This window comes from Streptopelia decaocto (assembly GCF_964273445.1).
Source record: "Streptopelia decaocto genome assembly, contig: HAP1_SCAFFOLD_1223, whole genome shotgun sequence".
NCBI lineage: Eukaryota > Metazoa > Chordata > Aves > Columbiformes > Columbidae > Streptopelia > Streptopelia decaocto.
In genome coordinates, this window is record NW_028117127.1 from 1 (window position 1) to 13,720 (window position 13,720).

Below are 13,720 nucleotides of genomic sequence, written 5' to 3' on the forward strand. Positions count from 1 at the left end.
GCGCCGCGCGTCCAGGCACGGGGCGGCCGCCGCCACCACGAACGGGCTCTCGGGGATGTGCTCCTCGTTGAACTTCACCGACACCTCGTAGTCGCCTGCGGCACCGGGGGGCACAGGGGTCAGGGGCACCGGGGGGGGGCACCGGGGGGCACAGGGGTCAAGGGCACCAGGGGCGCCAGGGTCAGGGGCACCGGGGTCACATGGGTCAGGGGCACCGGGGGGCACAGGGGTCAGGGCGCCGGGGGGGCACCAGGGGGCACAGGGGTCAAGGGCACCAGGGGCGCCAGGGTCAGGGGCACCGGGGGGCACAGGGGTCAGGGGCACCAGGGGCGCCAGGGTCAGGGGCACCGGGGGCACCGGGGTCAGGGCGCCGGGGGGGGCACCGGGGGTCACAGGGGTCAGGGTGCCGGGGGGGGCACCGGGGGTCACAGGGGTCAGGGGCACTGGGGGGGTCACAGGGGTCAGGGGCACCAGGAGTTGGTGTCACTGGGGGGGGGCAGGTAGTGTCACCGGGGGTCGGGGTCACCAGAGGTCAGTGTCACTGGGTGGGGTCAGTGTCACCGGGGGTCAGGGTCACCAGAGGTCAGTGTCACTGGGTGGGGTCAGTGTCACTGGGGGTCAATGTCACCAGAGGTCAGTGTCACTGGGTGGGGTCAGTGTCACCGGGGGTCAGGGTCACCAGAGGTCAGTGTCACTGGGTGGGGTCAGTGTCACCGGGGGGGTCACCAGGGGTCAGTGTCACTGGGTGGGGTCAGTGTCACCGGGGGGGTCACCAGGGGTCAGTGTCACTGGGTGGGGTCAGTGTCACCGGGGGGGTCACCAGGGGTCAGGGTCACTGGGTGGGGTCAGTGTCACCGGGGGGGTCACCAGAGGTCAGTGTCACTGGGTGGGGTCAGTGTCAACAGGGGTCAATGTCACCAGGGGTCAGTGTCACCAGGGGTCAGTGTCACCAGAGGTCAGTGTCACTGGGTGGGGTCAGTGTCACCGGGGGTCAGTGTCACTGGGGTGGGGTCAGTGTCCCCAGGGTGGGGTCGGTGTCCCCGTGGGGGGGTCGGTGTCACTGGGGTGGGGTCGGTGTCCCCAGGGTGGGGTCGGTGTCCCCGTGGGGGGCTCGGTGTCACTGGGGTGGGGTCGGTGTCCCCATGGGGGGGTCGCTGTCCCCGTGGGGGTTCGGTATGACGGTGGGGGGGCGCTGTCCCGGTGCCGCGTACCCGGCTCCTGCACCACGTAGGAGACGCCGCAGGAGCCGTCCTTGCGGTCCTCGAAGGCGATCTCGGCCTTGCTGGGCCCCTCCACGGCGATGGAGAGGCCCCCGGCGCCCGCCTCGCGCGTCCAGATGCTGAACTCGGCTGGGGGGGGCGGGGGCGTCAGGGACCCCCGAGGCCGCCCCCCCGGCCACATCTGCTCCCGGGGGGCTGCGCCGGGCTGGGGCTGGGTGGGATGGGGTCCCACGGGGTTTGGGGTCCCACTGGGTTTGGGGTCCCGCAGGGTTGGGGGAGCCCCAGGGAGGGTTTGGGGATCCACAGGGTTGGGGGTCCCACAGATTTGGGGTCCCACAGGGTTTGGGGTCCTGCAGGGTTGGGGGTCCCACAGGTTTGGGGTCCCACAGGGTTTGGGGTCCTGCAGGGTTTGGGGTCCCACAGGTTTGGGGTCCCACAGGGTTTGGGGTCCTGCAGGGTTGGGGGTCCCGCAGGTTTGGGGTCCCATAGGGTTTGGGGAGCCCTGGGGAAGGTTTGGGGTCCCACAATGCTTTGGGGACCCCGAGCAGGTTTTGGGGCATTTCCAGTGGGTTTTGTGCCACCCCCAGCAGGTCCCCGCCCACCCCAGCCCCGTGTCCCCAGTTCCAGGGTCCCCGTGTCCCCAGATTCGGGGTTCCCATGTCCCCATGTCCCCAGTTCCAGGCTCCCCATGTCCCCCACTCTCGGGGTCCCCATGTCCCCCAGTTTCAGGGTCTCCGTGTCCCCAGTCCGTGTCCCCCTGTCCCCGTGTCCCCAGTCCCGTGTCCCCATGTCCCCAGCCCCGTGTCCCCATGTCCCCAGTCCGTGTCCCCATGTCCCCGTGTCCCCAGTCCGTGTCCCCGTGTCCCCAGTCCCGTATCACCGTGTCCCTCACCTGGCACGCTGGCCCCTGTGTCCCCTGCCCACCCCAGCCCCGGGTCCCCATGTCCCCCGGTTTTGGGGTCCCCATGTCCCCAGCCCCGTGTCCCCATGTCCCGAGCCCCATGACCCCATGTCCCCAGCCCCGTGTCCCCGTGTCCTCACCTGGCACGCCGGCCTCTGCATCCCCTGCCCACCCCAGCCCCGTGTCCCCATGTCCCCAGCCCCATGTCCCCGTGTCCCCATGTCCCCGTGTCCCCATGTCCCCATGTCCCCAGCCCCATGTCCCCATGTCCCCGCGTCCCCGTGTCCCCGCGTCCCCGTGTCCCCATGTCCCCGTGTCCCCATGTCCCCAGCCCCGTGTCCCCATGTCCCCGCGTCCCCGTGTCCCCATGTCCCTGTGTCCCCATGTCCCCAGCCCCGTGTCCCCATGTCCCCGCGTCCCCGTGTCCCCATGTCCCCGTGTCCCCGCGTCCCCATGTCCCCGTGTCCCCATGTCCCCAGCCCCGTGTCCCCATGTCCCCATGTCCCCGTGTCCCCATGTCCCCATGTCCCCATGTCCCCGTGTCCCCGCGTCCCCATGTCCCCGTGTCCCCGCGTCCCCATGTCCCCGTGTCCCCGTGTCCCCATGTCCCCGTGTCCCCATGTCCCCAGCCCCGTGTCGCCGCGTCCCCGTGTCCTCACCTGGCACGCCGGCCTCGGCGCGCTCCAGGCCGGGCCCCCCGGCGCGCACCTTGTGCGCCCCCCCCTCGCCCAGCGGCCCCACGGTGAACTGGAAGGGGCTGCCGGGCACGTGCTGCCCGCGGTCCTTGACGCTGACCGAGTGCGCGCCGGTCTCTGCCGGCACGAAGCGCACGCCGAACGCGCCGCCGCCGCCCTCCAGCACCTGCGCCGGCACCGCCTGCCCCGACGGGCCCGTCACCTGCGCCGTCACCTCCGGCGAGCTCAGCTCTGCGGGACGGGGGGGGCTTTAATTGGGGGGGACCCTCCCGGTGGGTCGGGGTATTGGGGTCCCCATGGAGTTATTGGGGTCCCCATGGGGATCCTGGGGGCGTTCAGTGGGGGACACTCCCGGTGGGTGGGGTGTCCCCTTGGGGATGTTGGGGTCCCCATGGGGGTGTTGGGGTCCCCACGGGGATCCTGGGGGCGTTCAGTGGGGACCCTCCCGGTGGGTGGGGGTATTGGGGTCCCCATGGGGTTATTGGGGTCCCCACAGGGATCCTGGGGGCGTTCAGTGGGGGACACTCCCGGGGGATGAGGGTGTTGGGGTCCCCATGGAGATCCTGGGGGGCGTTCATTGAGGGACCCTCCCAGTGGACGGGGTTATTGGGGTCCCCCCATGAATCCGGGGGGGCATTACTTGGGGGGACCCTTCCGGTGGATGGGGGTATTGGGGTCCCCATGGGGATCCTGGGGGCGTTCACTGGGGGGACCCTCCCGGTGGATGGGGTGTCCCCCTGGGAGTATTGGGGTCCCCCATATGGATCCTGGGGGCTGTTAGTTGGGGGGACCCTCCCAGTGGATGGGGTGTCCCCTTGGGGATATTGGGGTCCCCATGGGGATCCTGGGGGCGTTCAGTGGGGACCCTCCCGGTGGGTAGGGGTATTGGGGTCCCCATGGAGTTATTGGGGTCCCCATGGGGATCCTGGGGGCGTTCAGTGGGGACCCTCCCGGTGGGTAGGGGTATTGGGGTCCCCATGGAGTTATTGGGGTCCCCATGGGGATCCTGGGGGTGTTCAGTGGGGGACACTCCCGGGGGATGAGGGTGTTGGGGTCCCCATGGGGATCCTGGGGGGCGTTCATTGAGGGACCCTCCCAGTGGACGGGGTTATTGGGGTCCCCCCATGAATCCGGGGGGGCATTACTTGGGGGGACCCTTCCGGTGGATGGGGGTATTGGGGTCCCCATGGGGATCCTGGGGGCGTTCATTGGGGGACCCTCCCGGTGGATGGGGTGTCCCCCTGGGAGTATTGGGGTCCCCCATATGGATCCTGGGGGCTGTTAGTTGGGGGGACCCTCCCAGTGGATGGGGTGTCCCTTTGGGGGTGTTGGGGTCCCCATGGGGATCCTGGGGGCGTTCAGTGGGGACCCTCCCGGTGGGTGGGGGTATTGGGGTCCCCATGGAGTTATTGGGGTCCCCACGGGGATCCTGGGGGCTGTTAGTTGGGGGGACCCTCCCGGTGGGTGGGGGTATTGGGGTCCCCATGGAGTTATTGGGGTCCCCACGGGGATCCTGGGGGCTGTTAGTTGGGGGGACCCTCCTGGTGGGTGGGGGTATTGGGGTCCCCATGGAGTTATTGAGGCCCCCATGGGGATCCTGGGGGCGTTCAGTGGGGGACCCTCCCGGTGGGTGGGGGTATTGGGGTCCCCATGGAGTTATTGGGGTCCCCATGGGGATCCTGGGGGCGTTCACTGGGGACCCTCCCGGTGGGTGGGGGTATTGGGGTCCCCATGTGGATCCTGGGGGGGCCTTTTAATTGTGGGGACCTCCTGATTGAGGGGATGTCACCCTGGGGGTATTGGGGTCCTCACGGGGGTCCTGGGGGCGTTCAGTGGGGGGGACCCTTCCGGTGGATGGGGGTATTGGGGTCCCCATGTGGATCCTGGGGGGGCCTTTTAATTGTGGGGACCTCCTGATCAATGGGGTTACTGGGGTCCCCATGTGGCTCCTGGGGGGGGCATTAATTGTGGGGACATCCTGGTGGATGGGGTGTCCCCCTGGGTTATTGGGGTCCCCAGGCAGCTCCTGGGGGTTCCTCTTTATCTCCAGGGTTCCCTCTTTATCTCCAGGACCCCTCCTATGTGTTCTTGGGGTCCCCTCTTTATCTCTGGGGTCCCCTCCTGGGTTTTTGGGGTCCCCTCTTTATCTCTAGGGTCCCCTCTTTATCTCCGGGACCCCTCCCATGGGTCCTTGGGGTCCCCTCTATATCTCCAGGGTCCCCTCCTGGGTTTTTGGGGTCCCCATAAAGGTTCATTGGAGTCCCCTCCGTATCTCCGGGGTCCCCTGTGGGTCCTTGGGGATGCTCAGGGTCCCCCCAGGACACTCGGGGGCCCCCTGGGACACTTGAGGTTCCCAACCCGGGACACTGGGGGTGACTGGGGGTGACTGGGGGTGACTGGGGGTCCCCCTGGGACACTCGAGGTTCCCCCCCTGGGACACTTGGGGACACTCAGACCCCCACCCCGGGACACTGGGGGTCCCTGGGGTGACTGGGGGTCACTGGGGGACACTGGGGGTGACTGGGGGTCACTGGGGGTCACTGGGGGTGCCGGGGGGGGACCGGGTCCCCGCTCACCGGGCATCTTGAGGCTGAGGTCGCAGGGGGTGCCCACGGCGGCCTCGGGGGGCGCGCGGCGCCGGCGGGTGATGCTCTCCTTCACCCGCCCCTCCCCCGTCACCTTCACCGAGAACGGGCTCCCTGGGGGGGGACACCCCGAAATCGCACAGCGGAACACCCCAAAGACCCACAGAAACACCCCCAAACACCCCAAAGACCCCCAGAAACAGCCCCAAACACCCCAAAGACCCCCAGAAACAGCCCCAGAAACACACCCCCAAACACCCCCCGGCTCCCTTCCGGTCCCCGTCACCCTCCCAGTGACCCCAGTGCCCCCAGTGCCTCCAGCACCCTCCCAGTTGTCCCCATGCCCCTGTGTCCCCATTGCCCCCATGTCCCCCGTTGCCCCCTGTCACCCCCATTGCCCCCCGTCACCCCCATTGCCCCGTCACCCCCATTGCCCCCCTGCCCCCCGTCACCCCCATGTCCCAATTGCCTCCGTGCCCCAGTTGTCCCCATGCCCCCCGTTACTCTCATTGCCCCCATCACCCCCTGTGCCCCCCATGTCCCCATTGCCCCAATGTCCCCCATGTCCCCACTGCCCCCCATGCCCCCCATCACCCCCCGTGCTCCCATGCCCCCGTTGCCCCCATGTCCCCCATTGCCCCCCATGTCCCCATCGCCCCCCATGCCCCATTGCCCCCCATGCCCCCATGTCCCCATTGCCCCCCATGTCCCCCATCGCCCCCCGTGACCCCCATGCCCCATTGCCCCCCATGTCCCCATTGCCCCGTTGCCCCCATCACCCCCCCTGCCCCCATCACCCCCATGTCCCCCATTGCCCCCCATGTCCCCCATCGCCCCCCGTGACCCCCATGCCCCACTGCCCCCCATGGCCCCCCATGTCCCCCATCGCCCCCCATGCCCCATTGCCCCCCATGGCCCCCCGTGCCCCCCGTGCCCCCCGCCCACCGGGGACGTGCTGGTCGGCGAACTTGAGGGAGATGATGTAGTTGCCGGGCTCGGTGGGGCAGTAGGACACGCGGCACGTCCCGTCCTCCAGCTCCTCGGTGCCGATGTCCACCTTGCTGGGGCCCTCGATGGACAGGCTGAGCCCCCCGTACCCTGCGGGCGGCCGTCAGACCCCCCAAAACGGACCAGGGACCCCCGAGGGGCTGGGGGCGCTGGGGACCCTGGGGAGGGGCTGGGGGCTCTGGGAGGGGCTGGGGGCTCTGGGGACCCTGGGGACAGGCTGAGCCCCCCGTACCCTGCGGGCGGCCGTCAGAGACCCCCCAAAACGGACCGGGGGACCCCGCGAGGGGCTGGGGGCTCTGGGGACCCCGCGAGGGGCTGGGGGGCTTTGGGGACCCTGGGAGGGGCTGGGTGACCCCCAGGATGCTCTGGGGAGGGTCTGGGGGCTCTGGGACCCTGGGGATGCTCTGGGGACCCCTGGGATGCTCTGGGGATGCTTGGGGGGGCTCTGGGGAGGGTCTGGGGATGCTTGAGGCGGCTCGGGGGGGCTCGGGGACCCCTGGGATGTTCTGGAGATGCTCTGGGGATGCTCTGGGGGGCTCGGGGACCCCTGGGATGCTCTGGGGAAGCTCAGGGGATGCTCTGGGGGGCTCAGGGACCCCTGGGATGCTCTGGGGAAGCTCAGGGGATGCTCTGGGGGCTTGGGGAATGCTTGGGGGGGGGTCTGGGGATGCTCTGGGGGGCTTGGGGGCTCTGGGGAGGGTCTTGGGGCTCCCTGGGATGCTCTGGGACCCCCGGGATGCTCAGGGGATGCTCGGGGGGGCTCTGGGGATGCTCAGGGGATGCTCAGGGTGCTCTGGGGATGCTCGGGGGTCTGTGGGTCTGGGGTCTGTGGGTCTGGGGGTCTGTGGGTCTTGGGGTCTGTGGGTCTGGGGCCTGTGGGTCTGGGGTCTGTGGGTCTGTGGGTCTGGGGTCTGGGGTCTGTGGGTCTGGGGTCGGGAGGTCTGGGGTCTAGGGTCTGGGGTCTGGGGTCAGGGGGTCTGTGGGTCTGTGGGTCTGGGGTCGGGGGGTCTGTGTGTCTGGGGTCTGTGGGTCTGTGGGTCTGGGGTCTGGGGTCTGGGGGTCTGTGGGTCTGGGGTCTGGGGGTCTGTGGGTCTAGGGTCTGGGGTCTGTGGGTCGGGGGGTCTGTGGGTCTGGGGTCTGTGGGTCTGGGGTCTGGGGTCTGGGGTCTGGGGTCTGGGGGTCTGTGGGTCTGGGGTCTGTGGGTCTGGGGTCTGGGGTCTGTGGGTCTGGGGTCTGGGGTCTGGGGTCTGTGGGTCTGGGGTCAGGGGGTCTGGGGGTCTGGGGTCTGTGGGTCTGGGGGTCTGTGGGTCTGTGGTCTGTGTGTCTGGGGTCTGGGGTCTGTGGGTCTGGGGTCTGTGGGTCTGGGGTCGGGGGGTCTGGGGTCGGGGGGTCTGGGGTCTGTGGGTCTGGGGTCAGGGGTCTGTGGGTCTGTGGGTCTGGGGTCTGTGGGTCTGGGGTCTGTGGGTCTGGGGGTCTGGGGTCTGGGGTCTGTGGGTCTGTGGGTCTGGGGTCTGGGGGTCTGGGGTCTGGGGTCTGGGGGTCTGGGGGTCTGGGGCCTGTGGGTCTGGGGTCTGGGGTCTGGGGTCTGTGGGTCTGGGGTCTGTGGGTCTGTGGGTCTGTGGTCTGGGGTCTGTGGGTCTGTGGGTCTGGGGTCTGGGGGTCTGGGGTCTGGGGGTCTGTGGGTCTGGGGTCGGGGGGTCTGGGGGTCTGGGGTCTGGGGGTCTGTGGGTCTGGGGTCGGGGGGTCTGGGGGTCTGGGGGTCTAGGGTCTGGGGGTCTGTGGGTCGGGGGGTCTGGGGTCTGGGGTCTGTGGGTCTGTGGGTCTGGGGTCTGTGGGTCTGGGGTCTGGGGTCAGGGGGTCTGTGGGTCTGTGGGTCTGGGGTCAGGGGTCTGGGGTCTGTGGGTCTGTGGGTCTGGGGTCTGTGGGTCTGGGGTCGGGGGGTCTGGGGGTCTGGGGTCTGGGGTCTGGGGTCAGGGGTCTGTGGGTCTGTGGGTCTGGGGTCTGTGGGTCTGGGGTCTGGGGTCTGTGGGTCTGGGGTCCCGGTCTGTCCGTACCGGCGTCGCGCGTGTCGATGTGGAAGCTGGCGGGCTGGAAGGTGCGGCCCTCGCGCAGCCCGGCGCCCGCGGCGCGCACGCGGCTGGCGTCGCCCAGCTCGGCCTGGCTGATGGTGACCGCCAGGGGGCTGCGCGCCAGCGGCTGCCCCCCCCGCGACAGGTGCACCAGGTGCTCGCCCACCTCCTGCGGCACGAACGAGATGCCTGGGGGGGGGACGGACGGTCAGACAGGGACGGACAGGGGGACAGACAGGGGGACAGACAGGGGGACAGACAGGGGGACAGGGGACGGTCAGCCGGGGACAGACAGGGGGACAGACAGGGGGACAGACAGGGGGACAGACAGGGGGACAGGGGACAGTCAGCCAGGGACAGACAGGGGGACGGACGGTCAGCCAGGGACAGACAGGGGGACAGACAGCGAGGGACAGACAGGGGGACAGACAGGGGGACAGACAGGGGGACAGGGGACAGTCAGTGAGGGACAGACAGGGGGACATACAGGGGGACAGGGGACAGTCAGCCAGGGACAGACAGGAGGACAGACAGGGGGACAGACAGGGGGACAGGGGACAGTCAGCCAGGGACAGACAGGGGGACAGGGGACATGGGGACAGTCAGTGAGGGGACAGACAGGGGGACAGACAGGGGGACAGGGGACAGTCAGCCAGGGACAGACAGGAGGACAGACAGGGGGACAGACAGGGGGACAGGGGACAGTCAGCCAGGGACAGACAGGGGGACAGTCAGCACGGGGACAGACAGGGGGACAGACGGTCAGCCAGGGACAGACAGGGGGACAGACAGCAAGGGACAGACAGGGGGAAAGACAGGGGGACAGACAGCGAGGGACAGACAGGGGGACAGGGGACGGTCAGCCAGGGACAGACAGGAGGACAGACAGGGGGACAGACAGGGGGACAGGGGACAGTCAGCCAGGGACAGACAGGGGGACAGACAGCGAGGGACAGACAGCGAGGGACAGACAGGGGGACAGACAGGGGGACAGACAGGGGGACAGACAGCGAGGGACAGACAGGGGGACGGTCAGTGAGGGGACAGACAGGGGGACAGACAGGGGGACAGTCAGTGAGGGGACAGGGGCACCTCCACGTGTCCCCCCCGTGTCCCCCATGTCCCCCATGTCCCCCATGTCCCCATGTCCCCATGTCCCCCATGTCCCCATGTCCCCATGTCCCCGTGTCCCCATGTCCCCGTGTCCCCCATGTCCCCATGTCCCCCATGTCCCCGTGTCCCCATGTCCCCGTGTCCCCATGTCCCCATGTCCCCCATGTCCCTGTGTCCCCCATGTCCCTGTGTCCCCCATGTCCCCCATGTCCCCATGTCCCCGTGTCCCCGTGTCCCCGTGTCCCCTGTCCCGGTCACCGATGTGGCCGTTGCGCAGGCGCTTGAGCTGGCAGGGCTCCTTGCGGCCCGAGGGCGCGGTGACGGTGGCTGTGTCCCCCATGTCCCCATGTCCCCCATGTCCCCCATGTCCCCATGTCCCCATGTCCCCGTGTCCCCCCCGTGTCCCCTGTCCCGGTCACCGATGTGGCCGTTGCGCAGGCGCTTGAGCTGGCAGGGCTCCTTGCGGCCCGAGGGCGCGGTGACGGTGGCCGCCAGCTGGCTCAGGTCGGTCTCCGCGATGTCCAGGGGGATGTCGGCCGACGCGCCCACCTTGAGGTGGCTCAGGCGCAGCGAGTCGTCACCTGCGGGGACATGGTGCTGCTGGGACCCCCCCGCACCCACAGACCCCCCCAGGGACCCCACAGACCCCCCCAGGGACCCCACAGACCCCCTGAGAGACCCCAGACCCCCCCGGGGACCCCACAGACCCCCCCAGGACCCCACAGACCCCCTGAGAGACCCCAGACCCCCCCAGGACCCCACAGACCCCCTGAGAGACCCCAGACCCCCCTGGGACCCCACAGACCCCCTGAGAGACCCCAGACCCCCCAGGGACCCCACAGACCCCCTGAGAGACCCCAGACCCCCCCGGGACCCCACAGACCCCCTGAGAGACCCCAGACCCCCCCAGGAACCCACAGACCCCCTGAGAGACCCCAGACCCCCCTGGGACCCCACAGACCCCCTGAGAGACCCCAGACCCCCCCAGGAACCCACAGACCCCCTGAGAGACCCCAGACCCCCCTGGGACCCCACAGACCCCCTGAGAGACCCCAGACCCCCCCAGGACCCCACAGACCCCCTGAGAGACCCCAGACCCCCCCAGGAACCCACAGACCCCCTGAGAGACCCCAGACCCCCCTGGGACCCCACAGACCCCCTGAGAGACCCCAGACCCCCCCAGGACCCCACAGACCCCCTGAGAGACCCCAGACCCCCCCAGGAACCCACAGACCCCCTGAGAGACCCCAGACCCCCCTGGGACCCCACAGACCCCCTGAGAGACCCCAGACCCCCCCGGGACCCCCAGGGCCTCCCTGGAGACCACAGACCCAACAAGGGACCCCAGACCCCCCAAGGGACCCCAAACCCTCTCTAAAGACCCACAGACCCCCCAAATCTCTCAAGGGACCCCAAACCCTCTCTAAGCACCCCTAAACCCCCCAAGGGACCCCAAACCCTCTCTAAGCACCCCCAAACCCCCCAAGCACCCCCAAACCCCCCAAGGGACCCCAGAGCCTCCCTAAAGAGCCCCAGACCACCCAAGGGACCCCAGACCCCCCTGAGAGACCCCAGACCCTCCCTTAGGGATCCCAGACTGACCCCCAGACCAACTTCCAGTCCCCTGGGGACTCCAGTTCCCCCACCCCTCCAGGACCCCCCCGGAGCACCCGCAGCCCCCAGGGGAGCACCCGCAGCCCCCACGGGCGCCCCCGGAGCCCCCGCAGCCCCGGGCAGCCCGTACCGGTGATGCGCGCGGTGAAGGGGCTGCCCGCGATGTGCTTGTCGTTGTACTTGACCACGATGCTGTAGTCGCCGGGCAGCACGGGCAGGTAGGACACGCTGCACGTGCCGTCCTGGTTGTCGGTGCAACTGATCTCCGCCTTGGACGGGCCCTCCACGGCCAGCGACAGCCCGCCTGGGGGCGGGGTCAAGGTCAGGGGCAGGGGCAGGGTCAAGGTCAGGGCAGGGGCAGGGTCAGGGTCAAGGGCAGGGGCAGGGTCAGGGGCAGGGTCAAGGTCAGGGGCAGGGGCAGGGTCAAGGTCAGGGGCAGGGTCAAGGTCAGGGGCAGGGTCAGGGTCAAGGTCAGGGGCAGGGTCAGGGTCAGGGTCAGGGTCAGGGGCAGGGTAAGGGGCAGGGTCAGGGTCAGGGGCAGGGTCAAGGTCAGGGGCAGGGTCAGGGTCAGGGGCAGGGGCAGGGTCAGGGGCAGGGGCAGGGTCAAGGTCAGGGTCAGGGGCAGGGTCAGGGTCAGGGTCAAGGTCAGGGTCAGGGGCAGGGTCAAGGTCAGGGGCAGGGGCAGGGGCAGGGTCAAGGTCAGGGGCAGGGGCAGGGGCAGGGGGTGCCCACGGGGACCCCCCGGACCCCCGGGACCCCCCCGCTCACCCTCGCCGGCGTCCTTGGTGTTGACGGTGAAGGTGGCCGGCTTGTTGACGGTGCCGTGGATGAGCCCGGGGCCGTAGGCCGTGACGTGGCCGCTGTTCACGTAATCCACGTAGAACTGCAGGGGGCTGCCTGGGGGGGCAGGGGGCGGGGTCAGGGGGCAGCCGGACCCCCACCCACAACAACCAGAGGAGCTGCGGGGGCGGCGCGGCACCTCCAGGGCGCCGGAGCCACAGACCCCTCATTGTCCCCAGACCCCCCATTGTCCCCAGACCCCCCCCATTGTCCCCAGACCCCCCATTGTCCCCAGACCCCCCCCATTGTCCCCAGACCCCCTCATTGTCCCCAGCCCCCCATTGTCCCCAGACCCCCTGATTGCCCCCAGCCCCCCGCTGTCCCCAGCCCCCCGCATTGTCCCCAGCCCCCCGCTGTCCCCACTGTCCCCATTGTCCCCAGCCCCCTCACTGTCCCCACCCCCGCATTGTCCCCACTGTCCCCATTGTTCCCAGCCCCCCGCTGTCCCCGCTGTCCCCATTGTCCCCAGCCCCCCCACTGTCCCCACCCCCGCATTGTCCCCACTGTCCCCATTGTTCCCAGCCCCCCGCTGTCCCCAGCCCCCCCCATTATCCCCACCCCCCCGCTGTCCCCATTTTCCCCACCCCCCCCATTGTCCCCATTGTCCCCATTGTCCCCTGTCCCCCCATTGTCCCCATTGTCCCCCTTGTCCCCCGTCGCACCGGGGATGTGCATGTTCTCGTAGCGAATGTCCATCTCGTGCAGCCCGGCCTCGCTGGGCGCGAACCGCACGGTCACCGTCCCGTCCTTGTTGTCCGTGATGTCGGGCTTGGCCACCTTCCCCGAGGGCATCCGCACCTCCCCTGCGCCACACGGGGTCAGCGTGCCCACGGACCCCGGCCTGGGGGGCCTGGGGGGGCTGGGGGGCTCTGGGGACCCCTTGGGATGATCTGGGGCCTTTGGGGACCCCCCAGCCTTGGGGACCCCTTGGGATGATCTGGGGCCTTTGGGGACCCCCCAGCCTTGGGGACCCCTTGGGAGGACCTGGGGGGCTCTGGGGACCCCTTGGGATGATCTGGGGTCTTTGGGGACCCCCCAGCCTTGGGGACCCCTTGGGATGATCTGGGGGGCTCTGGGGACCCCTTGGGATGATCTGGGGCCTTTGGGGACCCCCCAGCCTTGGGGACCCCTTGGGAGGACCTGGGGGGCTCTGGGGACCCCTTGGGATGATCTGGGGGGTCTCTGGGGACCCCAGGCCTTGGGGACCCCTTGGGAGGACCTGGGGGGCTCTGGGGACCCCTTGGGATGATCTGGGGTCTTTGGGGACCCCCCAGCCTTGGGGACCCCTTGGGATGATCTGGGGGGTCTGTGGGGACCCCTGGCCTTGGGGAACCCTTGGGAGGACCTGGGGGGCTTTGGGGACCCCTTGGGATGATCTGGGGTCTCTGGGGACCCCCCAGCCTTGGGGACCCCTTGGGATGATCTGGGGGTCTCTGGGGACCCCAGGCCTTGGGGACCCTTTGGGAGGACCTGGGGGGCTTTGGGGATCCCTTGGGAGGACCTGGGGGGGCTGTGGTGACCCCCAGGCCTTGGAGACCCCTTGGGATGATCTGGGGGGCTGTGGGGACCTCCAGACCTTGTGTACCCCCAATCTGGCTCCAGAGACCCCCCAGCAGGACTCCTGGGAGGCTGGGATCACCCCAGGGGCACCGTGGGGACACCCTGGGGACACCCT

At 69.6% G+C, this 13,720-nt stretch overlaps 1 protein-coding gene across 1 annotated transcript in view; it reads right to left on the reverse strand.

The window, feature by feature from the left end:
• Positions 1–5: 5 nt before the first annotated feature.
• Positions 6–13,720, reverse strand: part of LOC309451878 (filamin-A-like) — a gene marked incomplete at both ends in the record, with an annotated part of 41,394 nt that continues 27,679 nt past the window's right edge. Inside the window, 10 exons of the mRNA XM_082076583.1 lie at positions 6–95; positions 1,212–1,349; positions 2,781–3,047; positions 5,393–5,515; positions 6,347–6,499; positions 8,464–8,667; positions 10,011–10,172; positions 11,336–11,509; positions 11,974–12,102; positions 12,708–12,848. Coding sequence (XP_081932709.1) covers positions 6–95; positions 1,212–1,349; positions 2,781–3,047; positions 5,393–5,515; positions 6,347–6,499; positions 8,464–8,667; positions 10,011–10,172; positions 11,336–11,509; positions 11,974–12,102; positions 12,708–12,848 — 1,581 coding nt within the window. The remainder of the gene's footprint in view (positions 96–1,211; positions 1,350–2,780; positions 3,048–5,392; positions 5,516–6,346; positions 6,500–8,463; positions 8,668–10,010; positions 10,173–11,335; positions 11,510–11,973; positions 12,103–12,707; positions 12,849–13,720) is intronic.